This window comes from Acomys minous, assembly GCF_964271855.1.
Source record: "Acomys minous genome assembly, chromosome: 12".
Lineage (NCBI taxonomy): Eukaryota > Metazoa > Chordata > Mammalia > Rodentia > Muridae > Acomys > Acomys minous.
The window spans coordinates 61,563,947-61,584,165 of NC_140493.1; the positions used below are offsets into that span (position 1 = coordinate 61,563,947).

General features: G+C 39.5%; 1 protein-coding gene across 2 annotated transcripts in view; it reads right to left on the reverse strand.

The window, feature by feature from the left end:
• The window catches only part of VPS13B (vacuolar protein sorting 13 homolog B), a 517,649-nt gene that overhangs the window by 209,778 nt on the left and 287,652 nt on the right, over positions 1–20,219 (reverse strand). For both annotated transcript variants that reach the window (XM_084803053.1, XM_084803052.1), the window contains exons 31-32: positions 6,279–6,482; positions 3,457–3,583 (exon numbers count right to left, since the gene is read on the reverse strand). In XM_084803053.1, coding sequence (XP_084659179.1) covers positions 3,457–3,583; positions 6,279–6,482 — 331 coding nt within the window. The remainder of the gene's footprint in view (positions 1–3,456; positions 3,584–6,278; positions 6,483–20,219) is intronic.

Consider the following 20,219-nt stretch of genomic DNA (forward strand, 5'->3'; position numbering starts at 1 on the left):
TTCATATCCATTTGTTCCACACTCTGAACTACTGCCATTGTTTTCTATGAAATTACTGGGGCAAGCTTGTAGGAAGAGCTTGTTCATCAATTTAAATGTATAAACAGTTACTGAGGATCTCCTATGTAGCAAGTATCACAAGAGGGGGCGGGGCCTTATCAAGAATACCTGCACGATTACAGTTGCCCTGAGGCCAACCTTGGTACAGACACATGAAAATAGGCTACTGAAGGTAGGTAGTTAAAATTAGAAACAGCACAGTATGAGCATTAGCCAAGGACTGTACCTCATGATTTATAACAAAGTAAAGGGCTGAAGCCAGAGACAGCTATGCTAATTTCTCTTCTTTAGCTGCTATGGCCTTGGCAGCACCAGGCAGATGTCTGCTACTTAACTAGTGCTGCTCTTCATAGTTGTGTGCCTTGACCGTTTATCATTAGAAACCACTTAGGGAGGCAAACAAGAGAAAAACAACCCAGAAACCTTAGTTAATAAGGACAGGTCCTGCCTCTTGTCTGCAAATGTTCAGCAGATCCTGTTCGTGTCATACAAAGAACAGACTTAAGGATACTATGGCCAGTCCAAATACACCCCAGACAGTTTTGAGCTGTTTTTAACAAAGCCATAAAGAACAGCATGTCTGGCATAATTATCCTTTTTTTTTTAACATTCCGTCACAAATTTTTATTTTTGTTTATTATACTTGAATTCTTATTTTATTTCCCAAGTCATGATTAAAAAGGAAAAGACAATGATTTAAAAGTGTTTTTAAAAATTGTTTTGTCTCTGTAACATGTCTTAAAGGAGTGAAATTTTCTATGATATAGTATTGCACTGGCGACATACGTCCTGTAACTGGAGGATGACCAAGGCTACTCTAGTGCTACGCAGTAGGAATGCAATGGTAGGGTAAGTAGCTTAGTACCACAAGCACAGCAACCATCTCTGCTCTCACTCCTCCTGAGGTGATCTGCCTTATAAGCTTAATCTCTGGTAAAGCCTGGAGGTGAACTGGGGCAGGCACTCTAAGCAAGTAAGGGAAGTCCCAGGGAGCTGAGAGGAGGGGTGTAAAGTGTTGCTGAGCCCTCTAGCCCCAGGCTGTGCACGGAGCGCTCTATCTCCTGCTTCCTGTCCCTTTCACCTGGGAATAACTATTCAGAATTAGTACTAATCAAGCTGGGATAGAATTATATAAACATTTTGATATGTTTTCTTTTCCTAACTGTGTGATGGCAAATTCTTATGAATACAAGTTTCTAGAAAAAAAGTTCTTATTTGAAAGTGAATGTTGGTTGGTTAGTTTTGTCTGTTTTCTCTTATTTCTCCTGTTGGTTATTTGCTCTTCTTTTATTGTGGTGATGGTTTTGGGGGTTAAAGTCATGGCGTCACACATAACAGACAAAATGAGGGAGCTACATGACCAGATCCAATATTAATTTTTGTGAATCAAATATGAGAAGGCAGTTAAAGAGTTCTCTAATGTGTTCATCTCTCATGTGTGATCTTGGCTCATATTTCCAGTTTGGGTATGCGCCTCCTACAGTGTTGTGCAAAGTCTAAACCACATGTGTTACTAAGAAGCCAGCCATAGGAGTCGCATAACACCTTATACAACTTTGGGGGCTGTAAAGAGACTAAGCTGGCTCTCCTCCACGTCCTCCTCTAGCCCACAGGAGCCCAGCCTCCGGGTGAAGCCCACCCCACGCACCCCTGCTTCTTCCTTGCCCCCCTCCAGCCTTTCTTTGCAGACCATCTGCATTCTTTTGTGACTGCACATGTGATGGCCCTCCACCTGGAGCCCTCAGAGACCGCAGGGTCACTCCACCCTCACCAGAGAAGCCTCTTCTGGAAGGAGATGGTAATCAACACACAGACTCACAACTAGACAATGTGAGGGAAGGAGGAGACTGTGGCAAATTCAGCTCCAAACAGGATGTCTTCATCGAGCCCCTCCTGCCTCAAGGCTCTGGGATCAGTGAGGGAGAGGAGGCAGAAAGACCCTAGGATGCTGCCTAGGAAACAGAACAGCATCTTCCAACATAACAGGACTGACAGACATGACACAGAGCCTGTGACAGCACCCACAAGACCTACACAGGCTCAAACCAGACAAACTCCCAACACTGAGAAGGGAGTGGATACAAAGTCTTGCTCCTAACTCAAAAGCTATTTTCAACTGATATCTGTAACGGGGTGGGGGGTGGGAGGGATGGAAGGGGGGTGGGGGGTAGGGGTGGAGATCAATTTTCCCCAATGGAGTGTCACTAGGCATAACAATCAGATTCTAGGGGAAAGTCTTTATATCTTTTTGTGTGTGCATTGGTTTCTTTAACTTCCTCTTTTTTCTTTCTTTCTTTCTTCTTTCTTTTTCTTCCTTCCTTGTTTGTTGTTATTTTGATTTATTTTTGAAATAAGTCCTCTATGTTGCCCTGATTGTCCTGAAACTTACTATGTACCCCAGGCTGGCCTCAAACTCAGAGATCCACCTTCCTCTGCCTACCGAGTGCTAGGATTAATGGCCTCTTGTGTGTGTGTGTGTGTGTGTGTGTGTGTGTGTGTGTGTGTGTGTGTGTGTGTGTGTGTAAGAGACAGAGAGAGACAGAGACAGAGATGGGGAGGGAGAGATGAGACATGACGTTGGCTGGATAGAAAGGAGGTGAGAGGTGAGGAGGAGATGGCATGAACTGGGGAAAAGAATATGATTAAAATATATTGTTTGAAATTTTTTTTTAATTTTTATTTTCTTGATATACAAAAACAAAAAACCAAAACAAAACAATTAATTAAAAAAGAAACTGAGCCGGGCGTGGTGGCGCATGCCTTTAATCCCAGTACTCAGGAGGCAGAGGCAGGCGGATCGCTGTGAGTTGGAGGCCAGCCTGGACTACAAAGTGAGTACAGGACAGCCAAGGCTACACAGAGAAACCCTGTATCAACAAACAAACAAACAAACAAAACAAAAAAGAAACTGAATTGGGCCTACCTTTTGCCATATAATTAGTATAAACCTCAAATGAGATTATACAAAAATTATTGTTCAGACATTTAGAGAAGGGATGAAAGGTCCTATTGTTTTGAGTTAATACACAGCACCATTTCACTTAACGAAGGGGTTACAAGCTAATAGCTGCATGGAAGCTGAAAATGCTTTGGTTGCTAACTCACTGAACACACCCACTTAGTAACACGAACACTAGAAAATGATTCCTTGAGAGCAGGTGGCCAATGGGAGCTGCACCTCAGTCTCCTCACCTATAAAACTCACTCACTAAGAGTCACCTGATAGGGCTGCTATGAGCAGTGGAGGCACCTAGTGTTTTCCAGCTTTGATGGTGACGGCCATTACTAACTAGCTAATGTTACTGAGGTAATGCAGGCAGAAGCAGGGAAGCCCTACAGCTATACAAGAGTCAGCCCACCACTTAGACTAAAGTGAAGTCTACATCACGCTCTGACCTCCATATGCAGATTTTCTGGAGAGATTATTTTGGTGAAAATGATGGCAGGTGCTCCAGTTATTCGTACAGAAAAATCTGTCAAGATGGGGGTCAAAATTGCTCTCCTTTCTTGATGTCGTTGTATGCTAAAAAGATAAGGCAAACAATTGTTAGTCATAAAAAAATTTTCAAAAGAAAATTATTATAGTCACTTGATGTTTTTCAAGGATAACTTTTTGCTTAAGTCTGTACTATACACATGCACAGCAAATTTTTAGCACTGTTTTGAAAGTGCTATTTTTTTTTTAATCGTCAGTTCCTTTGGTTCTGTAAGATCTCAAAAAACTGCCAGAAAAAAAGAATCTCTAAGAAATTCAAATGTGAAGTTAAGCAATTTCATATCAATGTCATCCTAGGCCTTTCAATTAATTATGTATTTTGTTTATAACTCTATTTGTCCTTGCAAAGTTTCATATCTCTTTTGTTAGCATCAATGATCTTATTATTTTTGGAATAATGTTTAGTTATGTTCCATTTGACAATGGACACTGCCGCATGCCCCTTGCCCCGAGCCAAATTCTCCCATTGTCCCTGTGGAGCTCTGGCTTGCTTGTTTCCCTTTGTAAGACCAGCCTAGCCTTGCGCTTGCAGTGGTCATCCTGCCACTGCCGCCAAAGTACTGGGAGTATTGCAGGTGTGAGCCACGGTGCTCAACAATTCAGTCCTTTAAAAAAATGTTTGCTCTTCACTTTTTTATTGACACACCTTTTTGTAAAGTAAACATTTATTTACAGGGCAAACTATTCATGTTACAATTATGTTATTGGTTCATAACTCGTCGAATTTGTATGTTCATTTTCTTGCTTCTCTTATGTAATGTTTTTCCTTACTTATTTATCTCTTTACTACATGACCCTGGCCTCCTCTCCTCTCCTCTCCTCCTAGTCCCACCCTCACACCCTCCAGCCCCATCCCCGTCTCCTTCTTCTCAGAGAAGGGGCGGCCCCCAACCCACCCTGACACCTCAGGTCACAGCAAGACTTTTTTTACTTTAAGCACTAAGATCCATTTGACTTTGTGAATACTAATATGGATATTTAAGCCTTTATCCATTAAATAAATTTTGTATTTGAAACCGAAGGCTTCTTCAAAACACATCTGTAAGATGGAAGGATCACTCTCAGCCTTATGGCTCGGATAAGGAGATGGAGCTCAGAAACTGCACTGGCCACTCACTCAGTGGAAACAACACTTGCACAGCTTGGCCTAGAGTGATCGCTCTCCATCACAGCTTCTGGTCTGTTTTAATTCTACTTTATACATTTTCATCCTCGATCAGTTATTTCTGCTTGACACCCACAACTGCTAGTAATTTGAAGGAAGCACTATCTATATGGTGGAAGCTGAAACTAGAAAAGAGCACTGAGACACACAGCTTCTCCTGGCAGAGAGACTGCAAGCAACTCTCTGCAGTCTTAGTTTTCATTTTATAAAATAATACATCACTGTGTTTATATTTGACGAGAAGCTGCACCTCCAAATTTCCTTTAAAATTAATTTAATATTCTTCATAAATACAACCTTATTATTCCCTTATGATAAAATGATAAAGTTGAAAGCAGAAAATTGGCATAAGTTATACCTCATGTGAAAATGTAGATAAAATGCAAGTCTTTCTACATCTTAAAAAAAAAATCAGGACAGTCTAGAGAGCACTAATGCCTTTTGTTAAATTTCCAGTGGGCAGTGCTTTATATGCTTTTTGCCAAAAAAGCAAATTGGATCATCTGGTTCTGTGACACATAAGTATTGGATTTCAAGAAAGTCAGTTTTAAAGAATTAAGAGATCTGGTAAGTGGAGAGCTACAGGAAGAAGTACTAAAGTCTGTGACTGTGGAGGAAAGGTTTAGATCCTAAGAGACACCATAATTACAGTCTAATAGCTCAAAGTCCATCAAGTGACCAATGTGAGAAACACGAAACGTGATGAGCTCTCAAAGGGGAGTGCTGAAACCCAAGGCACATTAAAAAGACCTTAAATGGGAAAGATGGCAGGCAACCAAGCAGGAACAAGCGCGGACTGAAGCACTGTGGGAAAGAAAAAGGAACTTGTTCCTATCATTTATTTTTTTCTCACTTGTGTGATGAATTAAATTGACAGCACCAAGTAGGAAAGCCCTATTACCACAGCAGGAAAGAAGAAATCTCATCAAATCAACAGCCATTTCTTGCTGTATGGCAAGAGTTTTTCTTCTGTGCTATCAGTGATAAACATCTGAAGTAATGATAAACTTTTAAAAACAATTAAACATTTTATAAATCAATTATTTTCCAAGATGAATATCAGGAAGGAAAAAGAAACCCTGAAGGAACAGCTGCTCCCCAAACTGTCAATGTCTTGCCAGGTAATATATTGTGTTCAAATTAAAAACGAACCAAAACCCAAAGTGTGAGCAGGGGCTGGCGGCTGTCTTAGGGTCACGGCAACACACTGAGATGGGAACTGCCTCCCTATGGCTAGGAAGGCAGCAGCCCATCTGAAAGGGAAGATCAGGAATGGCCTAGCTTGCAACAGCACCACGAAAGTGGCCAAGATCCCCCTAGGAAATTTAACCCTGGTAGGGATTTACCCTCTTATGTGTGCTGAACTTTTATTATCTAGGAATTCCAGGAATAATCATTTTGAATTACTTACAAGAACAAAACAAAACAGCTACAAACTGGATTTCACACTTGTAATAAAAAGCAGTAACAATACAAAAACATCTGTGTTGGGTATGTTGGTTGCCAACGGCCCTAACAAGATTAGAAAGTGCAGGCCATTCCCCAGCCCTTTCCTACCTGCTGGCCATGTTCCACTCCAGGGCTGGGTTCTGAGAATTCCTCTCACCCTCCGTGGGCACCCCTCCTGCGCCACTCCCTTTCTCTGGCTTGAGTTGATCCCACTGGGCAGTACCAATATTGATGGACTGCAGGTCTATTTGGTACTGTCTATCTTCAATTTCTGATCCAGGATCTCGAAGAATTCCTAAGTTCAAGGCTCTCCTGAGAAGGCAATGAAAAAAGCAAACATAGTCTATGATTATTTGCTTACTAATTAGTATCATAATGATGTTCACTCTAAATTGATAATTAAGATCATATTAGTTAATAAACTAGGTTAACCATAGATATGACAAAAGTATTAGCAAGTTAACATACATTGCTATAAAAATAAAGGTGTACAAATATCATAATTATCTAGTATGATGATTGTTTTACACTAATCACAGCACTATAATCCTTTTCTAAGAATTTCTACATATATGATTTTAAGGCTGTGATTCTTTCAACTTCTACTATGATAATTAAAAAACAAAACTGTTCAGAGAAGCTGAAAACAGCAAAGCTGCAAAGTGTGACAAAACTAGTTTAGACATGCTCCCTTCCCCAAACCCATTCCAAGGCCAGTGGAACACCTTCCTAAGAACTGACATATGCTGCTAAGGGGCCCTGAGCAGAACATGGCCGGACTAGAAAGCAGAATCAGAGGCTCAGAGAGCTCACAAACACTGATGAGCATGTACGAAGCAGAACTGCTTAAAGAGAAAAATCCCCACGTGTGCTAGAGAAGAAGAACGCTAAAGAGTCCTGAAGAACTGCAGACAGCAATAGAATCACTTAACCTTAAAGGTCAGAAGAAAACAAAACAGAAGAAATGAAAACAGCCTATAGTTAAAATAGGGGCGTGGATCTATAAACAGCTAAGGGAAGAGATTTTTTAAAATCCTCAGTGGACTTTCAGGGTGATAATACACAGACTGGGAGGACATAAACATCACGTTAGGGAGCTAGGATGAGGGATTAGTAGCCTTGGAGGGTGTACTCCTCCCTTATGGTCGGCTTGGTACCACATATTTGGTTTCCTTGGTAACACCAGAAAAGAAAGCATTACAACTGCTTCTTTTTAGGTCTTCTGATAAATCAAAGGAATAAGGAAACCAAAAACAAACAAACAAACAAACAAACAAATAAATAAGAGAAAGAGAGAACCTGCAAAAGTTCTTATATTTAGAAATTTAAAGGACATTTTTAAGTCAAAAAATGAATTAAGAAACAACTCCAGTCTACGGCCTTACCACCCTGAACTCACTCTATCTTGGAAGAAACAATTCCAATCTTATGCACTGAAGGCATTGGATACAGTGGAGACATTGCTTCAGGGAAGTGCACTGTTTAACATGCTAGTGTTCTGAGGAACACAGGCTCAGGAGCCGCACATAAGGAGGCAGTGTGGGACACAAGAGCAGAGACCAGTGAAATAGTAAGAGCTGATCAACCAGGCCAAACAAGAGATGAACTAGTGAAAGGGAAAAGTAAAAGGATAAAAAAGTAAGTAAGATATATGCAATAAAAGAGGCAACAAAACTATGATGCTGAACAAAGTAAGCAGACAACAGGGGAAGCTAAGCCAGTTTACAGAGTCAGGCGCTTCAGACTTCTGGAGGAAAACCAAACCAAACCAAACCAAACCAAACCAAACCAAACCAAACCAAACCAAACCAAAACTAACTCTCTCCTGGCGCGCGCTCTCTCCCCAGAAGACATTTCTTATTCTTTTCATCACAGTCAACCTCTCATCTCTTCCACTAATTACATCAATTTTCTTTATACAAAGTCTTTTTTTGTGAAAATAACGCACTTTAATACCCTGACCACACAAATCTCTACTAATATAATGAGGCAAGTGGGAAAGCAGCTAAGTCCTTCATCATCCCTGTGTTAGGACTGTAAAGCCACTGTCTTCTCCCAATCCCGCACATCTAGGGGGGAATTCAGACGCAATCAGAAAACAGCGAAGAGGCTGAACACAGCTTACAACTGAAAACACACAAGGACCACCTAACAGAGGTGTGGGCGGCCCAGGAGAGAGAAAGGAAGTATCTAGGTTAAGTTCCTCTTTATAGGGATGAAGAAGTACCTCACACAGGTGACACCAGCCCCAAAGATGTGGCAACAGCCGATCCAGAAACCGCAAGAAGCCTCTGAATAGCTACTGTGTAGAGAAGAGGGCATCAAGGGCCAAATGAGTTCCACCAGCCCTCACTAGGCAACGTCTGAAAGAGCCAAACAAGGCACAGCTGTGGAGAACGGAGCTGCATGGCCTAAGAAGTGGGCTTACTTTGCAACACGGCCATTCTACGCCTGCCGAGTAGAATATAGAAATGATGGCAGGACACAGCCATCCAGACAACGCCTGAGCTTCTGCTTAGTCATAGTTCCTGAGAGCATACACATACATACACATGTGCATGTGTGCAGAGGTTGTTACATACAGTCTTTGTAAGTGTGAAGGAAAAGAAAGCATCCTATTTGACTTGCCTCCGTCTTGGTATAAACCATTAGACAGAAGTGGAATGACCAGAGAACTCTTCCATATAAAGTATGGGTTAGAATCGGGAAAATCAAAACAAAAACAAACCAACAACACAGCAGAAAAACAAAAACAAAAACAAAACAAAAAAAACACTGGTCATTAGCGAATACAAGCCACATTTTTATTAGCCGAAAACCACTGTAATAGAATGCTGGTTAGCATGTAATAAATCTCCACTTGCCAGGCTAAGAAAAAGTTTACTATGGAAAGTTTAGGCCAAATAAAAGTATATGCACATCTTTGCAAAACAGTTTCTTCAGCAATTTCTTAGCACCTAAGATATAAAAGTTAGGACACATAAATGTATTCCCAATTTACTCCCCCAAGTAAAAATCACATATTTTATATTAGAAACTACAAAAATATGGCACTTCATTATTAGTGTTGGTATTTTAAGAAATTTGCTTAATATAAAACTGAGTTTGGTTTGATTTTTCTGTAATAAGCTTAATATAGATGCTTTTTAGGCTTATAATATGAGTCAACTTTTCCTTTATATTACACAATCTCAACAATTTATTTTAAATTCTTTACAAAGAAAACATACTACTAGTAAAATCAGTAATGACTAAAATGCTTAAAATTAACAAAATCTGTCTTAAGAATAGGATGTAAATATCTTGCAACAAAAAGCCTCATAGTCATTTTCTTTTGCTAGACATGTTTGCTATTGAAAATAAAAATCATATTTTTTTTGTCTCAAACTCATGCACCATAAAAAGCTCTATGAACTTTGCTCTGCCCTTATTGCTGCCTTTGAAACTGAGCAATGGAGCCAGGAAAGAGGGAGAAGCAGGGTTCCACAACCTCCTTACCCTGAGCACAAAAGGGGGCCTCATCAGCCACAGTGGAGGAGCTGTAATTGTAATTGCTTTGGCCTCCCACTCCATTTGGACTATTCAGCAGGTGGTGTGGGAGGATAGTTGGTCAATAATGTAATCATAAGGAACCAAAGACGACTTTAAGTGCATAACAGGAAACATAGCTTTAATGTTTTCCTTTTTAAATTGATTTAGTCTGGGACAGGCCTTTTGTATGTTTACACAAGGCGCAGCTCATGCTGAACCATTTACTGCTCACTGCTGAATAGGCATATCTTGGGAATTCAATGTAAAGTAGCAAAATTCATTCGCTTATAGCTCAATTGAGATCTACAAAACGCAAACAAGCCAGAAAATAGGAACATAAGACCAAGTACAACCTTTATGCCTTGAATAAATTAAATGTCTACATATTTATCACGAAGTCACCAGGAATGGCAGTAATTTGGAAAGTCAATATGGCAGGAGATAACATGGTTGACTGTAGGGTGCTTCCGTTGCAGGAGGTGCGAGCTCCTAGAGACCGGGGACAGTGCCAGCCTCCCAGGTGGGCCTCTCCCCTCCCCTCCTCCCACTCCTTGTTGTATGCATTGAAAACCACTACAAAGTTCTCAAATATGGACTCTTTAAAATATTTATAAGTTAACTAGCTTCTATATTGAGAAAAAAATCTTATAAAGACAAATCACTATGGAACTAACTGGACTGTAAGGAGTCCAGGAGTTCCAAATTGCAACAAAACATTTTTAAAAAGACAATTCCTTTCCTCTCCACCTATACTCGTTTTACTAATATGTTTCTCTGTACCATTAAGCTTTTGTTTTCTTTAATTACATACTTCTAGCCCATATTGATTCTACCGTAAAATTCCAAAGTGTTGGTAATGAAAACATACATAATCGCATAGGTGATGATACAAACAGCAGCATCTTCTGCTGCCTTCACGTGCTTCTGTGGAGATCCCCATCCCCAGGGTTACACAGACTCCACGGTGCTCACACTTCAGGCATGAGGCATCAGAAACAAAGCCACACTTTGACTATGAACTCGGTCGTTTGTTGCCTATGCTCTCTATATAACACTATTAAAAAGTGACATTTCTAAAAGTACAATATCTTATTGAAATATATTTGTGTTATTATAGTTGGTTGAAAACTGTGATGCTTCAAGCTAAACTAAATAAAGACAGTACCACCAAGTCTACAGACCAGAACTGATCTAAATTAAAAAAAAAAAAATTGGAAGGAAGAAAACACTTAGATTTGACATTCAACAACCCAACTCCTTTAAAACAAAACTGTATTAATTTATAATCTATGGAAAATTTCAAATTCACAAAAACCGCAATCTTGGCCTTTTAGAACATGAAGCCGAAGAGTCTCAAATTTATAGTCACTATTCATTAAGCAGCCTTAAAAAAATTAGTGAAACAATAAGAGAATGCAGAGGTGAGGAAAAGTATTTTCCCTTAACAGCACCATCTCATCTGCAACCTCAAGAAGATCCTAAGTATTTTTAGGTTACTTAACTCTTAGCACAGGAAAAGGCCTTTCAGTTATGACGGTATAATAGATACAGGTGGCGTATGCTGGGAGAGCTGAGGTCGTGGAGGCCTCCTGGGCTGTGTGGATGGGGGATGGCAGAGCACTTTACAGTCAGGTCCACATTAATGTTAGAGGGTCGGACATGGGGAGCACGTACCGGGCACTTCAGGCTTTTGGCGGTAGGCTACGCAAGCTTAAGTTGCAGCGGGAATTTTATTTGATAATATTGTGATAACACAAGGAGCGAATTCAGATAGAATAAGGGTTACATAAATTGATTCACAAGAAACAAGTATTGGATTCTTTCCATACTAATTTGGAATACCATCATCATTGTGTTAACAGTTGAATATTTTTAAGTAACTGCTTAATCTGCCTATTGTGTATTGAGAACTGGAGAAAGGATTGTAATCCTAACCGTAACCCTAAATTCAATATCACTGACAAACTAAAAATTAGGATATTTTGTATATAATAACAAAAATATCAATATAAATACAAAGTGAAGTCATAAATTATTTTAATGTGATCTACCCAAATGATCTGAGACTGTTGTAAATGACTAGTTACACCACTAAAGCTCTCAGGCCTTTTTTCACTCACCTATAGATACATTAAAGGACAAGACCATATTACACACACAGTCAAGATTTTATTATTGATTAAGTAAACACCTACATCCCATTTTATGTTTTTTCAATTAATTCATTCATATTACATCTCAATAGTTATCCTATCCTTTGTATCCTCCCATTCCTCCCTCTCTCCTGCTTCCCCCCTACTCCCCTCCCCTATGACTGTGACTGAGGGGGACCTCCTCCCCCTGTATATGCTCATAGGGTATCAAGTCTCTTCTTGGTAGCCTGCTATCCTTCCTCTGAGTGCCACCAGGCCTCCCCGTCAAGGGGATATGGTCAAATAGGGGCACCAGAGTTCATGTGAAAGTCAGTCCCCACTCTCCACTCAACTGTGAAGAATGTCCTGCCCATTGGCTAGATCTGGGTAGGGGTTTGAAGTTTACGGCATGTATTGTCCTTGGCTGGTGCCATAGTTTGAGCACGACCCCTGGGCCCAGATCCGCCTATCATAATGTTCTTCTAGTAGGTTTCTAGGAGCATCTGGATCCTTCTATTTCCCATTTTCCCATGCTTCTCTCACCTAGAGTCCCAATAGGATGTCCTCCCCTCTGTCCCACTTTCCTGATGAGTGGAGACTTTCATGGGACACACCCCTTGGGCTAGTGTCGAGATATAAGTGAGCATATACCATTCGACTCTTTCTGCTTCTGGGTTAACTCACTCATTATGATCATTTATAGTTTAACCATGTTCAGCCCATTTTATGTTAAAAAATGGCATTCACATCATCCTAACGATGGCTGCATAAAATTTCCCCACATGGACTACAGTACTAGGTCACTATTTACAATTAAGCATGAATATTGTTTAGGTCAGTGCAATTATATATAATTTATAATCCTTCTTATTGATGGCCCCAAATAAGCCACCCTAAGTCCAAGGCAGCTTATCACTTAATGCTCTTTAATATGTGACCAACAAATAAAGAGGCATATACTTACCACACTGTTTCACTAAAGGCATCACTACAGTGTGCACACAAACGCCCCACATGCTTGTATTGCAAAGCTTGACTTGCCACTGGTATAGTTTTGGGAGGCTGAGAACTTTAGGGTGTTGCAGTCTAGCTGGAGGAAGTGGGTCATTGGTGTAGCCCTGTTTCCTGCTTTCTGCTGCCTGGCCTGCAGAGATGTGAACATAGAGCCTCACACTCCTGCTACCACAGCAGGAGCTCTTTCTGACAGGAAGGCTTTGGGCAAGCATGTCCACAGTTCTCCCAGCAGAGCTTTGAGCTGCTATGGCTTAATGGCATTGATGGGCTTACCTGTCCTCAAACCATAAGCCTCCAAAATGTTTCTCACCTACACTGCCTTTTATCAAGTATTGTATAACACTAATAAAAGCAGTAGTTAATATACACCATGAAGCAGGGTTCCATTTTGAACTTTATAGATACTCATAAGAGACTATGGGGAAAATGCTGATTTAAAAAGTCAGGTCTTAGAGGGGTGTGGTGGTGCCACACCTTTAATTCCAGCACTTGGGAGGCAGAGGCAGGTGGATTGCTATGAGTTTCAGGCCAGCCTGATCTACAAATGAGTCCAGGCCAGCCAAAACTACACACAGAAACCCTATTTCGGAAAAAAAAAAAAAAAAGAAAAGAAAAAGAAAAAAATATCAGGTCTACAAGGTCAACTGAGGAGACCTAAAGAGTATGTGAGTGTCTCTAGTAAAGTAAGAGCTGGCGGTCCCAACAGAGAATCATCTCTTTCAGCCACTAAGATCATAGTCACTAAGAAAATTACTCCATTTTAAAGAATAAATATTTTAATGAAAATGAGAGGTGGCTATTTAACATAAAACTATCCTTAATTACAATAACGCTGCTAGGTATAGTTACGGACCCTATACATTAAAGATGTTTAAACTTTAATAACCTGGACCACACCAGGGTCACAATTGGTAGCAGAACACTGATCATCATATAAAAGCCACCAAACACATGAAAGGAATTACAGAACATCACACATCAAACACTCTGGCCTGGTGCTTCCTTCCTCTAATCCTACTGGCAGGAAATGGTCTCCATAGCCTTTGAGGTGACCAGACACATTTAAAAGAAGTCCCTTGTTTAAAAAAAGCCCCTGGACGCTGCAGTTTCAGCAGTAGGGAGAGCACCTCCTGCTCAGGACCACTGTGCCACACTTCCAGCCGCAGCCGCCCGGGGACCACACTGAGGAGGTACGGTGACAGCACACCACCATTTACTCTCCAGGAACTGGAGGACAGAACAGTCATGAGAACCGTGCTTTCATATTGTGTATTCTATAGCAGGCAAACTCATCCAAAGTTGAAAAGATTTAGCGACTTTCTTTTAGATTGGCATGAATAAAGCTAGATGCTATACCATTTTAAACTGTGTCATCTTAAGAACCAGTTGTTGTTGTTGTTGTTTGTCTGTTTGTTTGTTTTTACCTAAGCCTGAATTATACTTTTAGTACAAGAACAAACTTCAGAAAATTTATTTCTCACATAACCATACTTGAATCTGGACAGTATACGAATGATGCTGGTACACTGTTCAGTTTTTTGGTTTTAAAGAACACTATGTTTCTCAGGATGAATTTTCAAATAAAATAATTGAAATTAGACAAAATAGAAATCCACATTAACTCTAGAAGAATATCTTAGGTGATACAAACTAGGAATATAATGTATATATATTCAAATTTTCTTACTTCACAATTTAAATATGTTTATAATATAACTTGACACTGTTTACCAGAATGAAAGCAAATTAAAGGATTATCTCTTTGAACATTTCATTAATGTCTCTTCTGCCACTAAACTGAGCAAATGATGCTACAAGTCTGTAACCCTATGCATTTGTTTATTTTTCCTAGATGTGGGAAAATTTTAAGTCCAGTGGTACTATACCTCAGTTTGATCAGGTGTTCACTTAAATCACCTGATAATACTGAGGTTATGTTTCACTGGACATAAACTTCATGGATTCTATTCAGAACTCAAAGTGACTGAGGCAGTCACTTAAAACTAAGATACGCTGTCCATAGTGCATTTGATAAGCTGACAGAGGACAGGAACTTCTTTCACTGTTGTGCCAGTTTATCAAACCCATACGTGGGTGACAGGCAATTCAAAGAAAGGAAAAACACTCCCCAAATTCAAAGTATTATCTCCTGTAGAGAAGCTCTGTGCCTTCTGATCTTTAAATATCAAATACGTATGCACATGACAGTTTTCACTAAATAACGGAAGCAATAAATAATATGGGCAGAAACTGGCTCCGATGCTAATGTTATAGCCACAGTTATTAATGTTTACTGATGTACTAGGAGATTTGTATGAAAATACCACAGAGGATTAGTACCTATTACTTGATATTAATTAAAATTAGTAATTTAACTTTGCTTATATTGACTTATATTTTTTGTTTATTGTGTTGCTTTTGCTCAGAATCTATGGCAAAAAACTTTATAGGTGAGAAACAAAGGTTAAGGAAAAAGTATTCACAAATTAAAAACTGAAATTAGCATTTAGTTTCTTGAGATTTGTCAATGATTATAAAGGCAGAACAGAGTTCATCTTTGACATACAGGTTACTGTCACAGGAATGAAGGCAGCTGGGGTTCCGGGTAGTATTAATGTGGCTGTGTGCAAACAGTCACTAAACTGTTGTAAGCAGTTAATATTTTGTCAGTGGACACAGTAATAGATAGAGTGAAATGTGCATGGGACAGTGCACATTTCTACAGATGCTGTGGAAAACAAGTGTTTACTTGCTTTACATGGGAAGTACAAGGGTGTTCTCTGAAACAACATGCCGATTCACAGACACTCACACATGACACACACATGTAATACATGTAATAAATATGTGTATGATCCTTGCTTCTTAATTTTCCTTCTAATTAGCTCCTTTGTGGTAGAGATATTAGACTCTTGGCTGAAAATGGACAGTAGTCAATACAGGGTACATATGGCATCTCACATTTACAAGTTCACTAATAAGATGTTTTAAAAACTGTGTATGTTTGATGTATTATGTATTCATCCTTCCATCCATAAACACATATAGGAAACAAACCTACAGGATTTTCTTTAATTATAACATTCAATTATTGCTATTACTGTAAAAGGATATTATTTTATATCAGGCACTTAAATAGACAGCACAACATTTTTACCATTTTTCTGTCTTGCGTGTCAGTAGCCATGCTAAACAAACATTGTATTCCAAATATTCTGGATACTTAGTTTTAAATTTATTTTTAAGGTGTATTTAAACCTTTTCATTATAATCATTTATTTATTTTGTGTGTGGTAGTAGGTGATGCGTGGATGAGAGTGGAAGTCAGAGCACAACTTTTGCCAGTTGGTTTTCTCCTTTACTATGTGGGGCCCAGGAACTGAACTCAGGTTGTCAGAATTGGTAACAAGCTCCTTTACTTGCTGAACCATCTTGTTGACCCTTTGGGTGCATTTTAAAGGTACATTATGCATTCTCTCTTTTATGTTTAAGCCCATAAGTGTTATGCTTATACGTTAAAGTGGCAAGAAAATCTTCGTGCCTTAATGAAAGATTCCAATCAGGACTTGATATATCCCATATCCAGTGCACTTCATATAATCCAAGGGTATTTTAAAGAACTGTAAGATTTTTTTTTTTCAGATTAAAAAGCCCATAATGGGATCTGAAGCATATCCTACTGTTCTGTAGCTTCTTTCCAGTGTGAACTACAAGAGCAAAGTAAAAGAACTCAGTAAAAGGTTAAAACGTATTTTAAAAACTATCTACAATTATGACAGCAGAACTTAAGAGTCCTTTTGAGACTGCTATTGAGGAAACGTTTTGGCAGCAAACAGACACAAATTCATGGAAACATGCATCCTGCCACAGGAAGCCATAAGAGTAGGTGCCTTAGTCAGAGGCAAAGAGCAACCCCAAGCCCTCAGCTAGGGCAGCTGAAGAACACAGCAAGGATGAAACCCCAGCATGGGCTTCCTGCAGAGCTTTCCGCAAGTGACTCTAATCACCCCTTCTGAGTCACCTGGCCTGCACAAGGCAGCCATCTGAAACCAGCCGGGCACTATAGGACGAGGCTGAGCAGGGCCAGGTACCGAGGCATACCTTGCCAAAAACACCACAATGGCCGTTTTGAAGACATTTGTATATTCAGAGAACCAGCAGACAAAGAGAGGCTGGAGAAGGACAGAACATAGGTTTTTTGGGGGGAGGTGGGATTTATAGAATTTATTCTCATCACTGGAAACCACAGCTTTCTATTAAAATAGGCAATAAGATAAATTATAGCAGACTGCACATGGAATAATGTCATAAGCTGAGCTACAGTCATTAAGGAAAAAAGCTTATAATGACACTTCTAAAAAACCATTTTCCTGTCTTACTTTTAAACTTAATTTTATATGTGTGAGCATTTGCCTGAATGTTTGTGCACCATGTGTGTGCTGGTGCCACAGAGGTCATGAGAGGCTGCTGGGTCCCCTGGAACCAATCCTACATCCTTTGCAAGAGCAGCATCTGCTCAACTGCTGAGCCATCTCTATAGCCCCATATTTCCCTGTTTTAGATGAACCTCCTTTCCTGAAAAACATGCCCGATTGTTATTGACATTAAGCTCTGAATTTCTTCCATTTATGTGCTTCAATATTCAGTTGAAAAATATGAGCTGAAAGGTTAAGTTCATTTCAACACCAGTTTCTTAGTCACATCAATGTGCTTTTCTGTAGCCCTTTAGAAAGTTAGGGTTGCCATTGTAAAGATTGATGAGACTATATACAACCAAAGAATTGAAATTAGATGCTAAAATTATTTTAAAAATATACTGGGTAAAACAGTTACGTCACCTGCAAATGCTAAAACTCTGAACAAGATACTACATCACAGACTTGGAGTAATCATGCTTCTAAAAACGGTAATTAATAACACATTAGTGTCAATAAGCTTTGAGCTGTATTTTATAAATGTTTATCAACCTCAAATAAAATAACAGTTTCCATTTAGAAAACATAAAGGTTTTTTTTTGGTAGACAATAATGCATCTGAAATACTAGTCATCAACTGAATTTTTGTTAAAAAAGAAAAATAAGCAAAGCAGGTTCTCTGAGCACATATGTAGGCAGATGGGTCTGGCTGCATACTGCATACTTGTGCTGCTGCTCCAGGCTTAGCGAGGAAAGAGAGCAGCCAGGGGTCAAGCTACTCAGAAAGATGCAATGTTATTGGACACAGACTCTGTGTACACATCGCTGCAGGGAATCAATGATGCCAAGCTTTCTAACTGTGGAAAAAAAATGGCAATTCTATCAGTCTGTCTGTCTGTCGTCTTTCTCTCCCCCTCTCTCCCTTCCCCCACCCATCCACTCACCTACCCTATCTCACTTTTCTTAAAGAGAGAATCTCACAGAGTACAGCATTTTAAGAACACTAAAAAAAATGTGTTAAGTGGTCAAATATCCTACCTGGTAACAAGAACAGTTAGATGAAAAACAAAAAAACTAGTTATGTAAACAGTAAAAAATAAAATAAAATAAAAATATGAAATGTAAGTGTAAGACTTGAGGTGAAATGCCTGTAGACTGAAGTCCTTACCACTAAATGTAATGTAATGTAAGTGTAAGACTTGAGGTGAAATGCCTGTAGACTGAAGCCCTTACCACTAAATGTAATGTAACGTAAGACTTGAGGTGAAATGCCTGTAGACTGAAGCCCTTACCACTAACCACAGTCCCCATGCCTACCTGAGGAGACTACTGTGTGGATGGAGGAGATGTAGTAAGCTTGGCACTGGAGAGGAAAACAGAACTTCATGTCGGAGCTTCAGAATGCAACAGGATTTGAGAAAAGCAAAGACTGAAATTCTTAAGAAAATTTTAAGTGATAACATTGAACACGAAATGAAAACCCCACCTCTACTAAGGAGTTACTGGTGGCTACAGAGAAGGCTGGCTGCTGGTAGGCAGTGGATGGCCACGCACAAATCCGCACAGAGCAGCTTCAGCTGGAGTGAGGGTGTCTGATTAACATCAGCAACAGAAGAGACCATGAGGTTGGGAGCAAGATGGGGTTGGAGACAATAAGGAGATTGGAGGGAGGTAGTAGAAGACATGATCAATATGTATTATATGAAGATATGAGATTCTTAAGGAATAAAAACATACTTAGCTAAAGGATGCTGAGAATCTATCATCCCATCTAGGTAAACCGTATTTCAAGAAAGTTGAAAGCATATACATGGCAGACTCAGAATAGAACACACTAAACATTACTGGGATAAGCAGGTAACTTGAACAAGGCTTAGGCAAGAAAGCGATTATGGTGAGATGTGAGGTGCAAGGTGAGGTGGGATTAGGGAAGACGGCACGTGCTGAGTTACGAGGCTGGGATGTTAACATGTTCAAAACCGAGCACTTGGAGAGGGTTGATGCTATCAAACGGTGTTATCCAAGGAATACAAACATTGAAACCTAAACCCCTTACCAATGGAAATGTAGTGCTGCTGAACTGGGACTCACTCGGCCTTCCTCATTCAAAGGGCAACAAAGAACACTACAATAATTTCAGCTCCCATGTAGTATAGTTATTCTTAAGGACAGACATTTAGATATCCCACTGAAGGGGACAACTGAGGTTTGCTTTTAAATTTTATTATGTAAATAATGTTCTTAAGTCTGAGAGTTCTAATTGAAAATGTTTAAAGAATAGTTACATTAAGGTAGTTTTGTTGACTATTTAGCTGGCTCAAAACAAAAAACAGTATTAAAATATTAGTTTTAAAAGGGCACTTTTCCTTACTATGATATGCGAAGATGACCACAATACATTATTGACTTAACACAAATACATCTTTGAAAACACTATGTATGTAGAGGACACACTATTAATTAAGACAACAGAGAGGCACATATAAAAAAAAATAGGCTAAAACAGAATTGACCTAATATGAACAGTGAATGCAGCGTAAAGAAGTATTTTGGGATAAGTACTGGTATGAAGAAAACCTCTATTTACTAGTGCATAGACTTTGGCATTATTAAACTTAAAAAAATTCTCCTTGAGGCTAGCGAGATGCACCTGAGGACCAGAGTTCAACTCCGCAGCATATAGGTAAAAGCCAGGTGTGACCACAGCATGTATAATCTCAGCGCCGAGGATGTGGAGACAGGCCGATGTCGGAGATTGCTGGCTGGCTAGTCTAGCTCAATTAGCAAATCACAGGTTCAGTGAGAAATCATGTCTCAAAATATAAGGATTGAGATTAATTGAGGAAGGCACCAATGTCATTTGGTGGTCTTTCTCTTACTGACTTAATTTTGAGTAATTTGTTTCCTACTATTGTGTCACATTTCCCTGCTTCTTTGACAGTTTATAGTTGTTATTA